This window comes from Euprymna scolopes, chromosome 36, assembly GCF_053919585.1.
Source record: "Euprymna scolopes isolate OS-2025 chromosome 36, ASM5391958v1, whole genome shotgun sequence".
Classification (NCBI taxonomy): Eukaryota; Metazoa; Mollusca; class Cephalopoda; order Sepiida; family Sepiolidae; genus Euprymna; species Euprymna scolopes.
The window spans coordinates 88,250,289-88,270,105 of NC_136517.1; the positions used below are offsets into that span (position 1 = coordinate 88,250,289).

At 33.2% G+C, this 19,817-nt stretch overlaps 1 protein-coding gene across 1 annotated transcript in view; it reads right to left on the reverse strand.

Annotated features, from left to right (window-relative positions):
• LOC145260675 (lysophosphatidylserine lipase ABHD12-like) overlaps window positions 1-19,817 on the reverse strand; it is a 121,923-nt gene that overhangs the window by 92,401 nt on the left and 9,705 nt on the right. Inside the window, exon 2 of the mRNA XM_080119032.1 lies at window positions 17,557-17,856. Within this exon, the coding sequence (XP_079975158.1) occupies window positions 17,557-17,834 (278 nt within the window). The 5' untranslated portion in view covers window positions 17,835-17,856. The remainder of the gene's footprint in view (window positions 1-17,556; window positions 17,857-19,817) is intronic.

The window sequence follows — 19,817 nt, forward strand, 5'->3', positions numbered from 1 at the left end:
TTGATATGGGGATCTAAAACGGTCCCCTACTGTCAAGTTTGAAACCGACAGTACAGAGGACTTTCTGTAAATAATATAAATAATACGCTCTTATTTTCGGAATTCTTTCCTTATAGTAGAGCACTCTGCTGGAATATTTTTCCAAAAATATAACTGTGTGTGTGTGTGTGTGTGTGTATGTATATATATATATATATATATATATATATATATATATATTGTATTTACTCATGGGTAGAATGGATCAATGAATAATGCAGCCAACAAAACATCGGGTCAATTGAACTAGCGGTTAATCGATTTCTTTCAAAAGAAGATATGTTTTTTAAGAGATGGAGAAAAACTGGAGAGGGGGAGGGGAAAGATGCTGCTAAATTTAGTTTAATAATCAGGAATAAGATTTGCTTGTCAGGAGACAAAAGGTAATTACAATCACCTGCAAGATGAGAAGGGGAGAGCGAGAATGGTAAGAAAGAGAGGCGACTGAAAGAAAAGTGAGAGAGACTGAGAAAGAGAGGTAACAAAATAAAATCAGAGAGAAAAAAGAAAGGTCAATCCTAGATGGTATGAAAGAGACGTTGAGTGCGAGAGAGAGAGAGAGAGAGAGGGGGATAGCGAATATGAGAGAGAGAGAGAACATATGTGAGGAAAATTGGAAGGATAGGGAGAAGGTTTCACGTGAAATATTGATATATATATATATATATATATATATATATATATATAACTACTTCATTTACTCACATAAATTAATATACGAAAGTATAGATTTATGCGTAAACTTTAAGTATTTACTTCAAAAGTGCTCAATACGTAATACTAGTTAGTAATTTATAAAGTATATATGGCGATTAAGCTACACTGAATATTCTGCGTTTCATCCACTCTAGGATTCGTCAGGCTTATGCGCGAATTCTGCGGTTGTTTCTCGCATAAGCCTGAGGAATCCTAGAGTGGATGAAACGCCGAATATTCAGTGTAGCTTAATTGCCATATATATTTTATAAATTACTATATATATATATATATATATATATAGGGAGAGGTACATAGAGAAAAATATATATATTTTTTTTTTACTATAATAATTAAATACCTACAGACACTAGTGTTTCATCCTTTCGGGAATCTTCAGTGCAGGGTCTCACCATTAATATCAGTCGAACGATTCGAACCCCGCAACACGAGACATCTCTGGCTCGATTAGCGAAGACCGTATAAATCCAGCTACCATTAACCGCGTGAAATAACGTTGAATTTAAACATTTTGTATTATAACATTTAATATTATATATATATACACACACACTGATGAAAACCGAAGGATCAATCGAAAATTTTGTGCTTTCGAAAGAAACATTTTCGTTTTTTTTTCGAAAGACTTTTTGTATTCCTATAAGTCAACAAATGGTCAATAAATACAGAAAAGATATAAACATTTGTATATTTTTCGTATTGATTTTTTTATCCATCCATATATAGATATATATGTAGAGAGAGAGAGAAAGATGTAAAGATCACAGGCAAAAGAGGAAGATAGTGAACGAGAGAAAAAATCATAGCTGAGAGAAAGAGAGAGAAACATAGATTAATTACAAATCCGGCCGTCTGCTTCAGCTTTTAGTTTTTTTTAGTTTGTTTTTTTTCTTTTTTTTCTGTCAAAATCCGATAAGATTTTTAAGTCCATATGAACGCAGATTCTTAAAAAAAACAAAACAAAAAAAAAAAAACAGCTAAAAGGGAAAAGATAACGAAATACCAACGTTTTATTTTACAGCACGAAAAGAAACTAGAATTTTACGAAGATCTCCATCGTTCCAGCATTTATGGGAGTCAACGGGTCCGTGAAAAAGTATTCCAAAATCTACCTGGCGAATATACTCAGTGAACCAAGTGCAAGAGACACTAGGCAATTTAGTTCTCTCCCACTGCAAAGAAAGACACCAGGGTCGGAAAGTGGGATTGGGAAGTCAGCACACCCCACCCTCGCCCCCACCCCAATGAGGGGCATTCCGACCTGCAAAAAGTGGATAGGCAGCCTGGTCGGCATCCCCCAGTTAGGGCGCCTCGGGCGATTAGCAATAAACTAACACCCTTTTCTCGAAGAGAGAAAGGTGGACCTCCTAGAATTGCAGAAAACAAACCCTTATTGCAAAAAAATCAATAGGGTCCGGATCATTATAGAAATGCTCTAATCTCTTGACTTTGCCGAAACGTTCGGATCGATTTAAAAAGACGTTATAAAAAAGATCGTATTGGAAAGGAGAGAGAGGGTCAAGTGTTTGCCATAGAAGAAAACACGTTGGAATTTATAAAGTACCCAGTGGGTAAGGTATATATATATATATATATGTATATATATATATATATATATATATATATATATATATATATATATATATATATATACTAGCAAAAGTACCCGTCGTTGACTGGGTTCAAAAACAGCCTACAGAAAATGGACTCTGATTTATGAAAATATGATAGGTTATGAAAAGGAAGGGCTGTAAAGCGATAGCTTCGAATTCGGGGGTATCAAAACCAAAGCAAAATATGATGAAAGTAAAAATAAAATAGATAAACCCCATAATTTATTATACCATACCTGTTCACGCTGAAACACTTATCACAATATTCTGTGGATCTATATTAAAAAACCTTGTTAAACTTTGTGACATATTTCTATTCTATGGAGGTCAGGCGCGAACGAACACCCAATAATTTTATTATACCATATTTCTTCAAACTGAAACATAATTATCAAAGTATACTTATGCAGATAGCTATGAAAAGTCTTTATTAAAGTTTGTGCCTATTTCCATTCTATCGAGGCCAGGCGTGAACGCAGACTCCACAATTTTATTATACCATCCCTATTTAAGTTAAAACATACTTATCAAAGTATTCTTATGTACATCTATATCAAAAACACTTGTAAACGTTTTATTTTAATTTTTAAATTTTTTATTTCCATACTTTGTGGACCAGGCGCGAGCGCAGACCCCACAATTTTAATGAACCACCGTTCTGCCAGATCAAATATACCCATTCCTGTGTCTCGATACATCTATCATATGTAATCAGTTTTTTTTTTTTAAATAGTCAACCATATAGGAGCCTATTCGTGACCACACACACAGCTTTATATTATATATATATATTAGTCTAAAGAAGCTTGGAGTAAAATAAATGTAAAAATAAAGAACTAAATTTAACCTATCGCAGACTTAGCACCTACATAATCTGACTTCTAATAAGCTTATAATTACAGAAGAGAATTCATTTATACAAGGATAAAAAAAAAGCCTTAACTAAAATTGTTAAACAGGAATAGACTTAGCACTTACATAAGCCAGGGCTACCCGGCGTTGCTCGGGACCGTATAAACAATGAAAAAACAAAAGCAGATATTGAATATATGTTTTATTCTTAGGGGAGAGGAATCTTTCATCTCTATGTATTATTTGTTTTATCTACCCTAGGACTGGTATTGTTCATGTTTTATCCCTAGCGTAGGTAATTTACAGCATGTATATGAAATTGTTTTACCTTAGAGAGAAGAGAACAGGTAATATACAACATAATGTGTCTATATTACATCCCTGGCAACGCCTAGAAACCAGCTAGAACATGTATTTCAGTCAATCTTTATTACATCCTGGGCTATGCCGGGAAACCAGCTAATCTCTATTTAGTGACTTGACCACCAAAATACCTCCCTAAGTGTGTCCTTTCTTTTGAACTTATTAGATATAGGTATCTAGAAATGTGTGTGAAATTTTGTTGAATGCATTGTTCACTATGATTTTCTTATTGTTCTACACAATATCAACTGTAGCGAAATAACACAGTAAACTTAGTGTAGTGTTAGAATAAAGAGCAAAGGAAAAAATTAGAATCATATTCTGTAATTGCAAATCTTAATTTGCTAGCGTGTACCAGTATTTGCCAGGTTGTGGAAATTTGGAATTTATAACATATGTAGTGGCCTTTTCCTAGATACCTATAAAATATAATTAAATTACATAAGAATGAAAAAAGAAAACCTTAACTAAAAGTTTGTAAATAGAAAACGGGGATCCTCAGCTGTTTACTATGTAGCTGTTTCGGAGATTTAAAAACAGGACAGCTGTTAAATACATGTGTTACATGATAAGGGCTGTCCCCTTTTCATGTAAGTATAAAAATAGAGAGATTTAGTTAAAATGAAAATGAAATAGAATAGACAAAATTCGAACCTCGTAAATTAGGTTTAGAAATAGATTACGAGAGAGAATTGGAAAATGGAATGTAAAACAAACCATTGTTTAGCTTAGAGATAAAATAGTTTCAAGAAAAGAATGTGCGTTGTCAATTCTGTTATGAAAAATTCAATTGAGGAATGCAACTACAAGATAATTAAATAAACATGTTTTTAACATATTGGAAATATAGGTTACTGGGAATATAGGTTAAAATTCCTTTTGTAAACAAAGGAAAAGTTTTGGACACGCATGTCCAGAACACGTGAAAGAAGACACATGTTTTAAAATGTGTATGACGTCATGGAAAATGGGAAGTTCTAGATATAGTTAGAAAACTTTAGAGTTAAGGAGAAACTCAGAGGGAGTTTGAGGACGACAGACGATAGTCTGCAGTTGGGATTCGAACGTCTAGAAGCGAGACGGTCACTTTTGAAAGTTAGAATGTGAAGCTTTGAATTCTTGACTCAGAAAACCACGCCCGGTCGTGAGAAGAAATAAACCCATCATGTGTTTTTATAAACGTCGTCTTTGTGTTTTAATTCTACCAAAAGGTAAAGTGAAAATTGTTATATTTGTCTTATGTATATAATGTGGTTTAAAATACATGTCTTATGTATATAATGTGGTTTAAAATACATGTCTTATGTATATCATGTGGTTTAAAATACATGTCTTATGTATATCATGTGGTTTAAAATACATGTCTTATGTATATAATGTGGTTTAAAATACATGTCTTATGTATATAATGTGGTTTAAAATACATGTCTTATGTATATCATGTGGTTTAAAATACATGTCTTATGTATATCATGTGGTTTAAAATACATGTCTTATGTATATAATGTGGTTTAAAATACATGTCTTATGTATATCATGTGGTTTAAAATACATGTCTTATGTATATCATGTGGTTTAAAATACATGTCTTATGTATATAATGTGGTTTAAAATACATGTCTTATGTATATAATGTGGTTTAAAATACATGTCTTATGTATATCATGTGGTTTAAAATACATGTCTTATGTATATAATGTGGTTTAAAATACATGTCTTATGTATATAATGTGGTTTAAAATACATGTCTTATGTATATAATGTGGTTTAAAATACATGTCTTATGTATATCATGTGGTTTAAAATACATGTCTTATGTATATCATGTGGTTTAAAATACATGTCTTATGTATATCATGTGGTTTAAAATACATGTCTTATGTATATAATGTGGTTTAAAATACATGTCTTATGTATATCATGTGGTTTAAAATACATGTCTTATGTATATCATGTGGTTTAAAATACATGTCTTATGTATATAATGTGGTTTAAAATGTCGTTACATACACAATATGAACACTAAGACTCTCTGAACACTGTTTCATCACTCAAAGAGCTTCTATTACACTTTTAATATATATGAATCGTCATAACACGAACAATCTCCCTCACAACATCCCTCTTAATAAAACTCTCTCTAAGACTCTCTTTTAATAAGACTCATATATAACACATAGCTCCCCAGTGGATAATAGCACTTGCCCAATAAAAAAAATGTAGATACAATACAGTTATTTATACTAATACATAAAAAAAATTACATATTAATTAATCTATATATATAAAAGCCAAACATCTGTGTGTATGTATGTATGTTTGTTTGTAACGCTAAAACTTTTGAAAGACGGAACCAAACTTGACAAATTTGGTATCATATCGAAGCCCCATCACCCGGATGACAAATATCGAAATTTCACGTCAAACGGACCACTAGAAGTTGGTCAACTGATCAGTTATCTTCGAGGGGGGGGGGCCCAAAAAAACCTGTCATTATCTATATATATAAAAGACAAATGTTTGTTTGTAACGCCAAAACTTGAGATGAAAGATTCCTCTCCCCTAAGAATAAAACATATGTTCAATATCTGCTTTTGTTTTTTCATTGTTTATACGGTCCCGAGCAACGCCGGGTAGCCCTGCTAGTAATATATATGAGTAAATTTAATAAGATTGTAAGATGTCGTCAGCAATATGTTAATTAGCATATAAATTTTATAAGAATAAAAATGCATAAAAGCTGAAGTACCTTAGGTACCAGACAGGCAAATAGATAAGAGGAAGGAAACCTAGCCATACATATCTAAAAACCAAATTTTGATCCTGGCTTGAGGCTTGTCTAGCCGCACTGATGAGCTGTGAAACAGCGAAACAGTACTGTATGTTGATACCTATAATGCTCCCTATCTTGGGCTGAGCATATTGGAAAGTGATATACAAATTACCATTAGCGTATGAAGAGATACTCTTTGTGTAAACAAATTGAGCTTAGGTATTTGGACAATGTCAAAACATTGTTAATTCACTGCCCGCATAGCAGCAGTCAAATAATGCAATGGCTAGAAGCTCCGACTGTCATATGGGTGGTTGGGTTTCGCTCCTGGTTTGAGGTAGTTGCTTGTCTAGCCGCACTGATGAGCTGTGAAACAGTGAAACAGTACTGTATCTGGATGACATATATATATTAGGTATTTAAATTTTTTTTGATTTGAAAAGATTAATTTTCAAATCTAGAATTTTTATTATGCGCAAAGCAAAACACATTTTAATAAGTATATTTCCTTGACCCATGAGTTTTCGAGGTTTATTCATCTCCTCAGAGGAAAAATATTAGCAAATATTATAAATGGTTTGCACCTTATTTGCTAAAAGCAATAAACATAGAAAAAATTTAAATTTTTAAATCATTTTAACTACATAGAATAAAGGAATTTTGATATCGAGGCAGAAAAAAAAATGGATATTGAACTTCAAATCCAAAATGCACGCTAAATCGTGAGATGGAAGTTCTTGGTGGTGGGAATGTAAAAAGATCTAATGTGTATTGTAATATTTCCAAGGCTCTACCTTGCATATTGAGCAATTTTATTTAGCTGGGATTGTCTTATATAAAATACTAGCGGGGGTACCCGGCGTTGCCCGAGTGTTTGTTTCCGGGACGGGGGGGGGAGTTTAAAAAAATGTTATGGTAGGTAAGTAGGAAGGATCAAACCCGGAGTCATGAGTAAAAGTAGGAAAATAAAGTGTGAAAAAAAAAAAAAACATCTGCAACGTTAACAGTTCGGCCACCAAGAAAAGTCCATTCCAGTTGTTTAGGAAAAAAAAAAAGACTACGGTAGGTCGGCGCGAACGTGAAAATATAATGTGAATTGTCCAGCACGCTAACCACTACGCCACAGAGCACTGCAGCTTAGTTTAGTGATTTTAAATAACTTCACATGAAAGAACTACGAAGCCAAACCGGTGTTCTCTTCTCAACTGTTCCTTGTGAACGATCCCCAAACGGTGTTAAGTGGTGGCAGGGGGGAGGAGGAATTTATTAGAGAGAAAATATTTTACCACTTCCATTGATCTTAACCGATTTTGGCCGTGACTTCTCAGCAGAAAAAGTATAGAAATCTAAGATTATCGAGGAATTTGAGAAATAATAAGCCTATAACACACCTCAGATATTGTTCTGCCGTTTTGTGCATATTATATTTGCATGAAATATCTTGATTTTTAATCCTATTAAGGTCAAAATCCGACGGGAGTTCATTTTATTTATATAGAGAAGATTACATCCAATAATATTTTGTGAAGCTGATAATGACTGGAACTGCACACCAGTAGATTTATTGCGTAACATTATTCTGAAGAATGTAAGACGTGCATCTATAATGAACGTGCGTATATGAGTTTCTTTGTGTCGTTTAGTGTTTCATAATGTTCCTTGTAGATATATATATTCTTCTTCTTGTATCATGGCATGTTCATGCCGTAGATGAAATCATGGTTAGTGTTCTCCATGGGCTTCGGTCCATTCTTGGTCCGATAGCTTTGAAGCCATCAAACGATTTTGAACTTGGCAGAATACATAGAGTGGGTGGCCATTACCTCCCCAGTGCAATGTCATCTGACTCGTCTGTTTGCACCTATCCGTTGTTTTTAGATCATCCGCATAGCTGCAATCGAATAATGTAACTCTTAATCCCCTAAGTGCGGATGTTCTTGGCCTTCGGGCCAGGATCGGGGTGTAGTGTCTGCTCTTCAGATGCTGCACTGCGGTTTCTTGTTCTCTCTCAGTGGAGGAGAAATCCTTCACGACTGATACAACTTTTATTTTTGTTCCTTTTCTCCACGTTAAAAACCGACTCTGGTGTCTAATTCTGCCCTCGTGGGGAGGCATTGTAAATAGGAACTCTTAATACGATAGAACAGTTGATCTGCTAGAGATTCATTCTCCTCCATGGCCATTCAAGATCCTGCTGCCGATGTCAAATTACCTGCATATCTTAACTAAGACTAGGGGTGCATCTCTCCCAGTGAATTAATGCGCCTCCAGATACCAGCCTGAAAATTTCTTATGACTTTGCGCAGTACATACAGTGCTGAGCATTCCCAAATGGTCACCCATCTGGTACTGGCCAGGCTTATCGTTGCTTAACTTCAGTGATCTGGCAAGAACCGCCATGTCAACATGATTGTGCTGTATGTATATTGTTACAATTTTAAATGCGCAGCAGTAACTTTAATGTCAGCACACGGACTTAGGGTTACTACCTGCACCCGGCTTAAAGAAGGATACCCCCAGAGACAGCTACACAACTGGTCCCCAATCCAGTTGAGAGTGAGCAAATGTTATCGCCTATCGAATTTTCCTTAAATCTAAGCAAAACAGTGAAAAGCGAGCACATAAAAAGGCGGCCAAAAAAAAAAAAAAAAAAAAAAATACTTTCAACATGAGATAATGAGGAGGTTGGAGGCAGAAATACAGTTTATATATATATATATATATATATATATATGTATCCCTTTTATATGGCTTTATTTATCCTTTTTTTTGTTTGTTTTTTTTCGCCGCTCATTCCACAAACCAAACAAAATGAAAAAAATGCCAACTCGGACCCCTTCCTTTTCTTTCTCCTTTTTCTCTCACCAGCTGCAACTGCTGCTGTATACCCGACAGCATTTGCATGGTCTCGCATGGATTCTATAAATAACCTGCCCCTAGCAGCGTCACGATCGCTCTGCTTATATCCGCAGCCTGGACTTACGTCCAACCTGGAGTCCGAATTTTCTTTCCCCGGTCTCCTCTGGCTTTGGATCGTAACAATATATATATATATAACAGAGTTTGAAAATATGGAGGCAGACAGATTATATTATTATCCAATTTCTTTCCCAATATTTCATTTTCATTTTATTATTCTACTATAAGATAAAAGGATTATTATTCTATTATATCTATAAAAGTGAGAACGTCTGAGGACAGCTCAACCTATATACTCAAATTTTTTATCTACAAACTTATAATTTAGTAGGTTTTCATTCGGGGGGAAAAAAAGGGCTGCTAAGGGGTCAAAACTGAAAACTTGGTATCAAACTTTTTTATGTCTGTCAACTGTTTCACGACTGCGCATGTGCGAATCATTCACATGACAGCTTCCTTATGTTAAGTATAAGTGTTTGAAAACACATTTCAAAGTATGTGGCAAGCTAACCTAATGGTTATCATACTCGAGTCAATTTAGGTTTTGGTTCGATCTCAATACAAATTTTCCATTATTTTTTAATTTACTTACAACAACTGTATAATACTAACCCTGACCATATCTCGGTTTCTTTTTATCTCTTTCCTTTTTTTTTTTTTTTTTTTTTTAAGGAATTTAATATTACGTTTAATACCGGGAAACGCTGGGTACATCATCTAGTATACATGCATATAAAAGTGACAATGTGTGTGTGTGAGGACAACTCTTAACCTATATACTCAACTAATTTTTGATCTCCAGACTCGAAAACTATTTAATCGGTGTTCATTCAGAAAAGGAGGTCAGAATTGAAAATTTGGTACTTGGGGAGGGGGTTATCGGATATAAATCTGTTTGTCAACTGTTTCACGACTGCGCATGTGCGAATTGTTCAAATTCCTCATGTTAAGTATAAGTGAGTATGTAGATGTAGGCATTGTGTAGTCATGTGTATGCCTTCTTTCCAATTGTCATAACTTGCTAATATATATATATATATATATATATATGGCCTTCTTTCCAATTGTCATAACTTGCTAATATATATATATATATATATATATATATACATATATACATGGCCTTCTTTCCAATTGTCATAACTTGCTAATATATATATATATATATATATATACATGGCCTTCTTTCCAATTGTCATAACTTGCCAATATATATATATATATATATATATATATATATATATATATATATATACATGGCCTTCTTTCCAATTGTCATAACTTGCTAATATATATATATATATATATATATATATATATTATATATATATATATATACACACACACACACACACACACATGGTCTGAGGTTCGATCCCTAGAAACAGTTGAACTACGCTGACGGGAGGTAACTACCTCGAAACACGCGTGTACGTAGATTACTGTTTTAAAAATAATAAAAAAATAATAAAATATATATGTGTGTGTGTGTGTGTGTGTGTGTGTGTGTGTGTGTGTGTGTGTGTGTGTGTGTGTGTGCGCGCGCGTATCAGTAGAAGTCCAAGTTGGATATATTTCTGGAGTAATTCTTCTTTATGGGCCGGTGAAAAGATTTTTAAGGTCTGGTTGGAATTTAAAAAAAAATTTTTTTTATTGGTATTACTGGAATTGGATGTCTACTCTATGATGTGGATTACACAATATACAGCTTGGATCTCATTACCTCACTGCTTTAAAGGACGGTTACCTTGGATTTTACTGCGCAATTTGGAACTAAACCTTTATATCCTTTTCCTCAATTTCCCCTGCTATGTGACTTCTATTTAATCAATTTTTGATTATGATTTTCCATGTCTAACTGACTTTAGCAAATAGGGTGAATACCGTTATATCTATCTGCTAATATTTTCTCCTCTGAAGAGATGGTAAGCATCGAAACCCTATAGGATAAGGAGATAAAATTTCGAAAGTATTCTTTGTCTTACTTGGAATAATAAAAAATCCTTGATTTGAATAAAGGTTTTTTTTTAATTTCATTGAATCACTATAATTTGCTAATATATATATATATATATATATATATATATATATATATATATATATAAGTTATAAACAGTATATAGGGCCCGAGCAAAGCCGGGCTGAACTGCTATATATATATATATCTTACACTGCACTTTTGCTGGTAGGATTTTTCTCTTTCAGCATTTAAAATGACGATTTCTATGAAAGTGTAATTTTTGTTTTCTTTCTTTAATTTCACGCATCTTGCAACCTCATATGTATCGGAGTGGTGAGGGGAGTGGGGAGAGCGATATAATGCAAAAAAATTTGAAGGATCGGCTTGTCTTGCTTTTGTTAAAACCTTGTTACAAACGTCCTAGTTTCTGACCACTAATGTTCAATGTCATAAAAGTCGAATGGATTATCAGTGACTGTTATGACGCACGCAGATCTACACACTTCAACTTTGATATCTTTCACAATATTCCCCCCAAAAAATCAAATCAATCTTTTATCAGAATATTCTTTCGATTGTTTTGACTTTTGAGTTAGTATCTTATATGTTTTTAGATAGAGTGATGTGGTTCTCGATTTATTAACGGTGTCGGATATATACTAGAGAGTCAAAACAATGATAAGAATATTCTCTTGTCACAGCCCTGGTAATCACCAAGATAATAATACCGCGACCTTCCTAAAATGTAAGGCTCGTTCACTGTTCAAGTGACGTCACGCTCATGGTGCAACTATGGTGACGTGATCCTTGACTTTGGTAGAGGCCATCTTTGGAATCTTTGTGTATAGGTAAAAAACCACACTGACTTTTAATAAGTATAATTGGGGTATAAATGTGATTTTCACGTAGATAAAAAACGCAGATTATATATATATATATATATATATATATATATATATATATATATATATATATATATATATATATTTATTATGGCAGTAGAGTTTAGTTTCCTAAAAGTACATCCAATGAAACAATATGTGTCAACCAAAAAGTGCTCAATGAGTAAACAGAGCAGGTATATTAAATTTATTTATACAAACATTGATGGCTACATATGTGCATACATGTTTCTGTAATCACCCGTTACTGGGGAGATTACATCTTCAGGCCAAGAATTACCCTTGACTTGGCCTGAAGACGTAATCTCCCCAGTAACGGGTGATTACAGAAACATGTATGCACATATGTAGCCATCAATGTTTGTACAAATAAATTTAATATATATATATATATATATATATTTGTTACATACGCGATAAAAGACATGGTGAGGCAATTTATAATGGAAACTTAATGATAAAACAAATATCGTTTACCTTTGTAACACGTTGCCAAAATAGGGGAGGGGGTATAAGGGAATTTACGGGAAAGCAAAAACCCAAGTATTTTTCTCTATTAACAATTTTAAAGAAAGATTTACCGGTCACAAGTGCTCTTTTGAAAATAATGAGTACAAAAATAGAACTTCCTTGTCTAAATATTACAATGAACTAGTAGAGCAAGGTTACTCCCCAATAGTAAATTGGAAAATTTTAAAGAAAGCTAAAACCTGTTCATCTTTAGACTCACCTTGTTACCTTTGTCTTTATGAGAAATTATTTATACTTCTAGAGAAAGAGATAAATTATTAAATAAGAAGCACGAAAACTCAATTAATTGCAAACATTATAAAAACCATCTTTTAAGTAATTTAGTTTAGATATAAAATTTAAATAAATTTAAAATTGTCACTGATTTCTATAATTTATTAAAATACTATTAATATACTTTCTCCTCGCCTGATTTCATTCTTTACTTCCCCTATCTTATATACCTGTGTGCCTATGTGTATATGTATGTGTCTATGTGCTTATTTTATGACCGTGTGTACTTAGATTTATATATTTTTATGTTATTTTGTATATCCTCCTTTGTTGTGTACTCCCCTAATAATGTTTATTCAATCCATTTGTATGCTTTTATGTGTGTATGCATCTACCTATACTCTTGTCAAATAATTTGTATTCGTATGTATTTCTATATATATGGTTTATGTGAATTATACATATTTATGTGTGCGTATATATATGTGTGCGTGCGTTGCTGTATATTAGTATATGACTGTGTTCATATATTTGTGTATTTTTTTGTATGTATGTGTATACATAAAATTATATATATATATATATGTATATTTGTATGTCTGTTGGTTCTCTGTGGGTATATACATATGTATTTTATTATTTTTAATTTTGTTACTATCTACCTGTGTGTCGCTACTTTTGAGTATTTTGTTGATTTAATTACTTCTTTTGCCTAAATATATTTATATATTTATATGTAAGTGTACTTGTATCTATGTTTTTAGTAATACTGTCTTGAATGTATTAATTTATGATTTAATATGACTTTATATTTATACTTAACTAGCTTAAACTTTCAACTTAATAGTATAGAGTTACACCTTTACTTATATGCATGTGTGTGTGTATATATATATATATATATATATATATTGTATTCTTTTTATATACATAAATATTAGTAGATTATTATTTATAATTATTAGTCCTATTTAATTTATTTAATCCCCTCTTATGGCTAAATATGTTATATTAAAAAGATAATAAATATTAATTTTATTCTGTTTTTTTATTATTACTATTATTACTATTATTTTTATTATTATTATTATTACTATTAATAATTTTAATTTTGTTTTATCATTATTTTTTTTCTTTTATTTATATATTTAATAAAAACGCGAAAACTTTAATCTTATATCATTTAGTATAAAGGGCTTAATTAATTGTAGACGTATGTTTGAATTGCGTTGATATTACTCGTGGACGTATGTGAGATGATAAATATGTTGGTTGGATACATTCGCTGTCTTTTTTGACATGTTCACTTCTAACGCTTAGATTGTATTTTCTGTCTGTATTTGTAATAACGTGTCTCATTACTGAATTGTATAATTGTTCATAAATTGGTTGACACGCAGATCTTTTTCTTTTTCTATATACTGTCAACTTTTTAAGATTCCTATTAATTCTTACTTTCTCTCTTTAACTCTATCTCATCATTCTTTCTTTTCCCTTCTAGTCCTTATTCTCTTTATAATAACCATTCATATCTGTTTTCTTTTTCTTCTCCATATTATATATATATATTTTTCTCTCTATTTTCTTTCTCCATTTATTTTCTTTCTCTATTTCTTTTTTTTCTCTTCTTAATCACTCTCTCTCCATTATAATCTTTTAACTTTATTTAGATTGCCCCTCCCTCTTTACATCTTATAATTAAAGTTCTGTGTTTTAAGTTTTTTAACTCCAACTTTTAAAGAGTTCCTACCTAAAATAAAAATCCATTATTTATTGAACTTTTGAATAGTCAAGTCGCTGCCTGATGATATCTGTTGTTTGATTGAAACAAGTGGCTATTTGTAGCAGCGGGATGTGAGCATGTTTATATAACAATAAACAAGTATTATCAGCTCTTTTTATTGAGCACTATCTAACAACCTCGTTGAATTCATTAGTCCATTACTTTTGAATAAAAAAAACCCGAGTATATATATATATATATATATATATAGATATATATATAGATGTTCGTTTTGGTTTTTAGCGATATGTTTTGAATGAATTCAATTATTTACGAAAGTGCATTTTTACCTAAATGTGAGTTGGGAATAATTTTCCCTTTAACCAATTTGGTACCCCCACATGGGGAACGGTATATATATTATTTTAAAAATATAATTATCCACTGACACGTGTTTCGTCGTCTACGACTCATCAGAGTGGCTGAATCTAGCGAGATTCGAAATCGGGACCCAACGGTAATGAGCCTAAACCCTTACCCCTGGACCATCTCGCCAACTGTCTGGATATATCGCGATTTACTTAGATGTTGTTTTGTTTTGGTTTTAGCAATATGTTTTGAATGAATTTATTTACGAAAGTGCATTTTTACCTAAATGCGAGTTGGGAATAATTTTCCCTTTAACCAATTTGGTACCCCCTATATCTATATATATATATATATATATATATATATTTGTTCACTGTTTGGGGGGGAAAGAATTCCATCAAAGTGTTGGATTACAAAGAAAAAAATTTCAGTATAAGAGCTTAATATATATTCATTTAAAACTGCACAGAAGGTAAGAAAAACGTTGATACCGTCGGTTTCAAGCATAACATAAGAGATACCAGTTAACGGTTAATAATGTTAGGTTTTCAACGAGTGCCTAACATTTACCATTAACTGGTCCCCCTTGTTAGGCTTGAAACTGACGGTACCAATGTTTTTTTGACCTTCTGTATAGTAAAAAAAAAAAAAAAAAAAAAATACTCGAGCTGAGATCGAAACTAAAACCTAAAGACATATATGATAACCATTAGGCCAGCTTGACATGTTCTCCAAAAGGCGTTTTCAAACCTTGTTATTCTTAACATAATGTGAACGATTAACATGTTAGCAAATAGATAAACATCCGATACCCACCAGGTACAATTTTTTAAATTTTAACCCCTTAGCAGCCCTTTCATCTGGACGAAGACTGGTTAAAAAAGTTTTCCACATGTCTGAATACCGTATATAGTAAATTTCAAGTCTGTAGATCAAAATTTCGACGAGTATATAGGTTGAGAAGCGTCCTCACACACTTTTATAGATGTATAGACTAGATTGCCGATTGGTTGTAGCGGTCTACTTCTTTTTTGGCTTGTCCAACCAAAGACCATTACTCATGCGAGTTGATCATGTAACTGAGTTTATAAAAGGTTAAACCTTTCTTCCTTCCCAGCTGACAACACACTCCCCTGTTAGGGTGCAACTTCACCCGGGCCTTTGACCCGGAGTCAACAAGAACAGGACTCTACGGACAAATTTATCTGTAGTTGACCTTTGACAACTAAATATTTTTGTTTACTAGCCAAATAGAAAAGTTACTAGCCAAACCCACATGATTTTTAGAATATGACATCTTAGTTCCATGACGAGTATATACATCATAAAGATTTTTCTGTGTTTGTTTAAGAAGTGTAATTCTAAGTGTACAACAAATTTTATGTTGATACTTGAAGGTATAAACATTCTAATTTCTTCAGATATTTTTTAAACAGCCTTCGTTAAAAAAAAAATATATTGTTCTATTAAACTTTTATTGTTTAAATAATTTAACTTTGTTCGTTTTATTTTTAAAAAAGTTTTTTTTTTTTTTTTTTTTTTTTTACACAGTGATCACCACTTATCAAGGCCCGGAAGCCACTAAGGGATAAAGGTTATTGCAAGTACATTACGTTAGTGTGGAGATTTGATGAAGTGTTTACTTAAGGGGGCGGTTCATTAGGAATTTGTTAACGTTGGACTTGAAGACATCCAATTTGTAGTCCGGTGGGAAGCAGGCAGACGGAACAGAGTTCCACAGGCATGCAGTTCTAAGAAAGAAGCTTTGTTCATGGAATCCACGTTTTGATTTAGGCACATATATAGAGTGGGGGAAATTTTTCACAGTGGATTCAGCTAGACGGGTGTCTATTATATTTTTCACTCAGTAGTGAGCCTTCCTTATGTTAAGTATAAGTGTTTGAAAACACATTTTAAAGTATGTGGCAAGCTAACCTAATGGTTATCATACTTTTTTTTTTTTTAAACCTTGAACGATGCCGGCTCTTTTGCTTCATCTTCAGCACGTTATTTAATGCCGAATTTTTTGCCAGCGAAAGAAATACAATTACCAAAAGATAAGCGTTTCATTATTTCTAGTCGCCACTTTGAAAAAAATCACTCGCAAATGCGACCGTTTCACTCGCAATGTAAAGCCCTGTAGATGCAGATAAATATGCATTGCTCTTTATTGCAAAGTTTTTTTTATTGCTATGAAGTTTTTGGTCCCCTGACAATGAAGGGATTGGACCAAAAACTTCATAGATCCCGTTCATCTGTCAGTTTCTTCGCACTTTTCTCAACAACCATGCTTTGAATTTTTTTTTTTTTTTTTTAAATTCGCACAAACATTAGTCATGGTGAAACTAAATTTTTGCCACAACGGTGTCAGAAATACAATTGCCAAAAGATAAGCGTTTCATTATTTCTAGTCGCCACGTTGAAAAATCACTCGCTAGTGCGACTGTTTCACTCGCAATGTAAAGCCCTGCTATAGTGCACAGCTGGTTCCCTGTGACTTTTGGTTATTGCTTATTCTGAAGAGAAAACCTTAGAGGTTGTCGTTATGAGACAAGTAATTAAATAAGAAAATGTTTACTTACTTCGTTTTCGAAGACTTTTTCAAGTTCGTTGTCTTCTTTGATGCGGAATTGTTGTTGTTGTTGTTTTTGCTGTTTTTTTTATCATTATTATTTTTGGTTTTGTTATTGTTATTTTTTTTATCATTATTATTTTTGGTATCGTTGTTGTTGTTGGTTTTTTGATCATTATTATTTTTGGTTTTATTGTTATTGTTGTTGTTGTTGTTCGGATTTTTCGTTGTCGGATTTTCGGAGGATCTCTTTTTGTTTTTCTTAGCTTTTTTGTTGTTATTTTCCATTTTTTTATTTCAAGTCGCGAACCTGTCCATAGAAGAAAAAGAAAAAAAATATAATTTTAAAAAATATAATTAAAAAAATAAAATAAATATATACATATATATATAATTAGTTTTATAGGAGGCTAAGTTTACTGGAATTGTTTTCGGATCTTTTGGTTGGATCATAAAATAAAGTATACCAAGACTCCCGGTTAATTCCTATTTCGGGCACCAAAATTATTTCGAGTGAAATGCATTTCGGCATTACTCATAAACAACTTTCATTTTAACCATGCCTTATTAAAAATCAACAAATAAATTTAAAAAAATAACATTAAAACACTAATTCAGCATTTCTTAACCTTTGATGGCCTGGGACGACCCCCTCCCCCCCTTACCAAATATTTCAACACTCGTGCTGCCCTCTGCACTTCAACAAAAAAAGAAAAATACAGATTTTGTTTTATGTTGTTTTATTAAGTTTTTCTAAAATTTTAATTTTTTTTAATTAGATTTGATTGAAAAAAAATGGGACATTTTGCCAAATTTGATGACAATTGGAAGTATGGAGCATCCAATCCTGGGTAACGTTGGATCTCCCTGCTAATTTAAAATTAATAAACAATTATTCATTCTTTGGCCCTAAACTGGTGTAAATTTCGTCATGGAGGGGTTGGTTATCCAGTCAGACTATGTACTAACTAAAAGGAACTAACTGATTGTTTTAATCAAAGAGTTAATTCCCTTATACCGACTAATTCCTATAAAAACGAGTTGTTTATGTGTATGCCTACAGAGAAGAATGCCCTCTGCACTTCAACAACAACAAAAAAGAAAAATGCAGATTTCGTTTCATGTTGTTTTATTAAGTTTTTCTAAAATTTTTGTTGCAATATTTTGGAGGTATAATGGGGTATATATTTAATTGCCGCCCACATCGGCAATGTTTGGCACAAGGCCTGGAAAGTGGGATACCTGCAGGCTCCCCTAAAGGAGGGGCACATCTGCAATTTTAAAAATTGCCTGAGTAACCCTGTCGGCATTCCCCGGTCGGGGCGCCTCAGCAGCAAGCAATAAACTTGCCCCACCGGAAAGCCCGGTGGCAAGGCCTGGGAGGGTGGACCTCCTGGGTATTACCCAGGCGGTGTACCTCAGTCCAACAGGTGCTGGGCCAGTTCCCGGCCCCTCACCTGTTGGGCTGAGTGTCAAGTGACGAATCCTTGACTGGTACTACCCTGTCTCTCTGCAGCCGAGGCCGCTAGGAGACACATCCCATCATCTCAAGAGAGATGATGGGGTATGATCCCACACAGTCGGACGATTCTATTTATTAACGATGCTGCTAAGAACTGACGAATTGAATTAATTAACGTTCTGCTACCAACCAATCAGAAACCAGAATTGCTTCATGAATATTAAACCTTTTCTGGAGCAATTTCACATGTTCTTTCCCGGGTTTCGACACTGTAAGAATATTTTGTTCTGTGGAACTGTCTACTACAAACAAGTCACCTCCCAGGACTTGTGTGTAACAGCGAACCATCTGAAACTGTTCTGAAACTCAAAATGGCTTACACTTCTAGAATTTTAATTTTTTTTTAATTAGATTTTCACCCCAAACGAGGCACATTGCCACTTTGATGTAGGGGTACTATGTTAGGAGTTTAACACCAAGATGTCTGTTCACATTACCCTTGAACTTATACATGTCAGTACAGTTAGGTAAGAAGGAAACCGGTAGAGAATTCTAAATTCTAGCAGTTCTCGGGAAGAAGCTATTAAAGTAGAAGTGTGTAGAGGTGGGACTTCACTGCTTGTTCGGTTTGTCGGGGTATTTTTGTCAAGGGTACACAAGGTTTAGTAGTTCGTCAGAGCATCCACCATTAAAATACTTGTAAAACAGGCAGAGGGACACAACATTTCGTTGCTGGGACAGGGGATGAAGCTTAGATGACAGTTCGGGACCTATCAGGTTGGCCACTCTCTTTTGGACACTGTCACGGA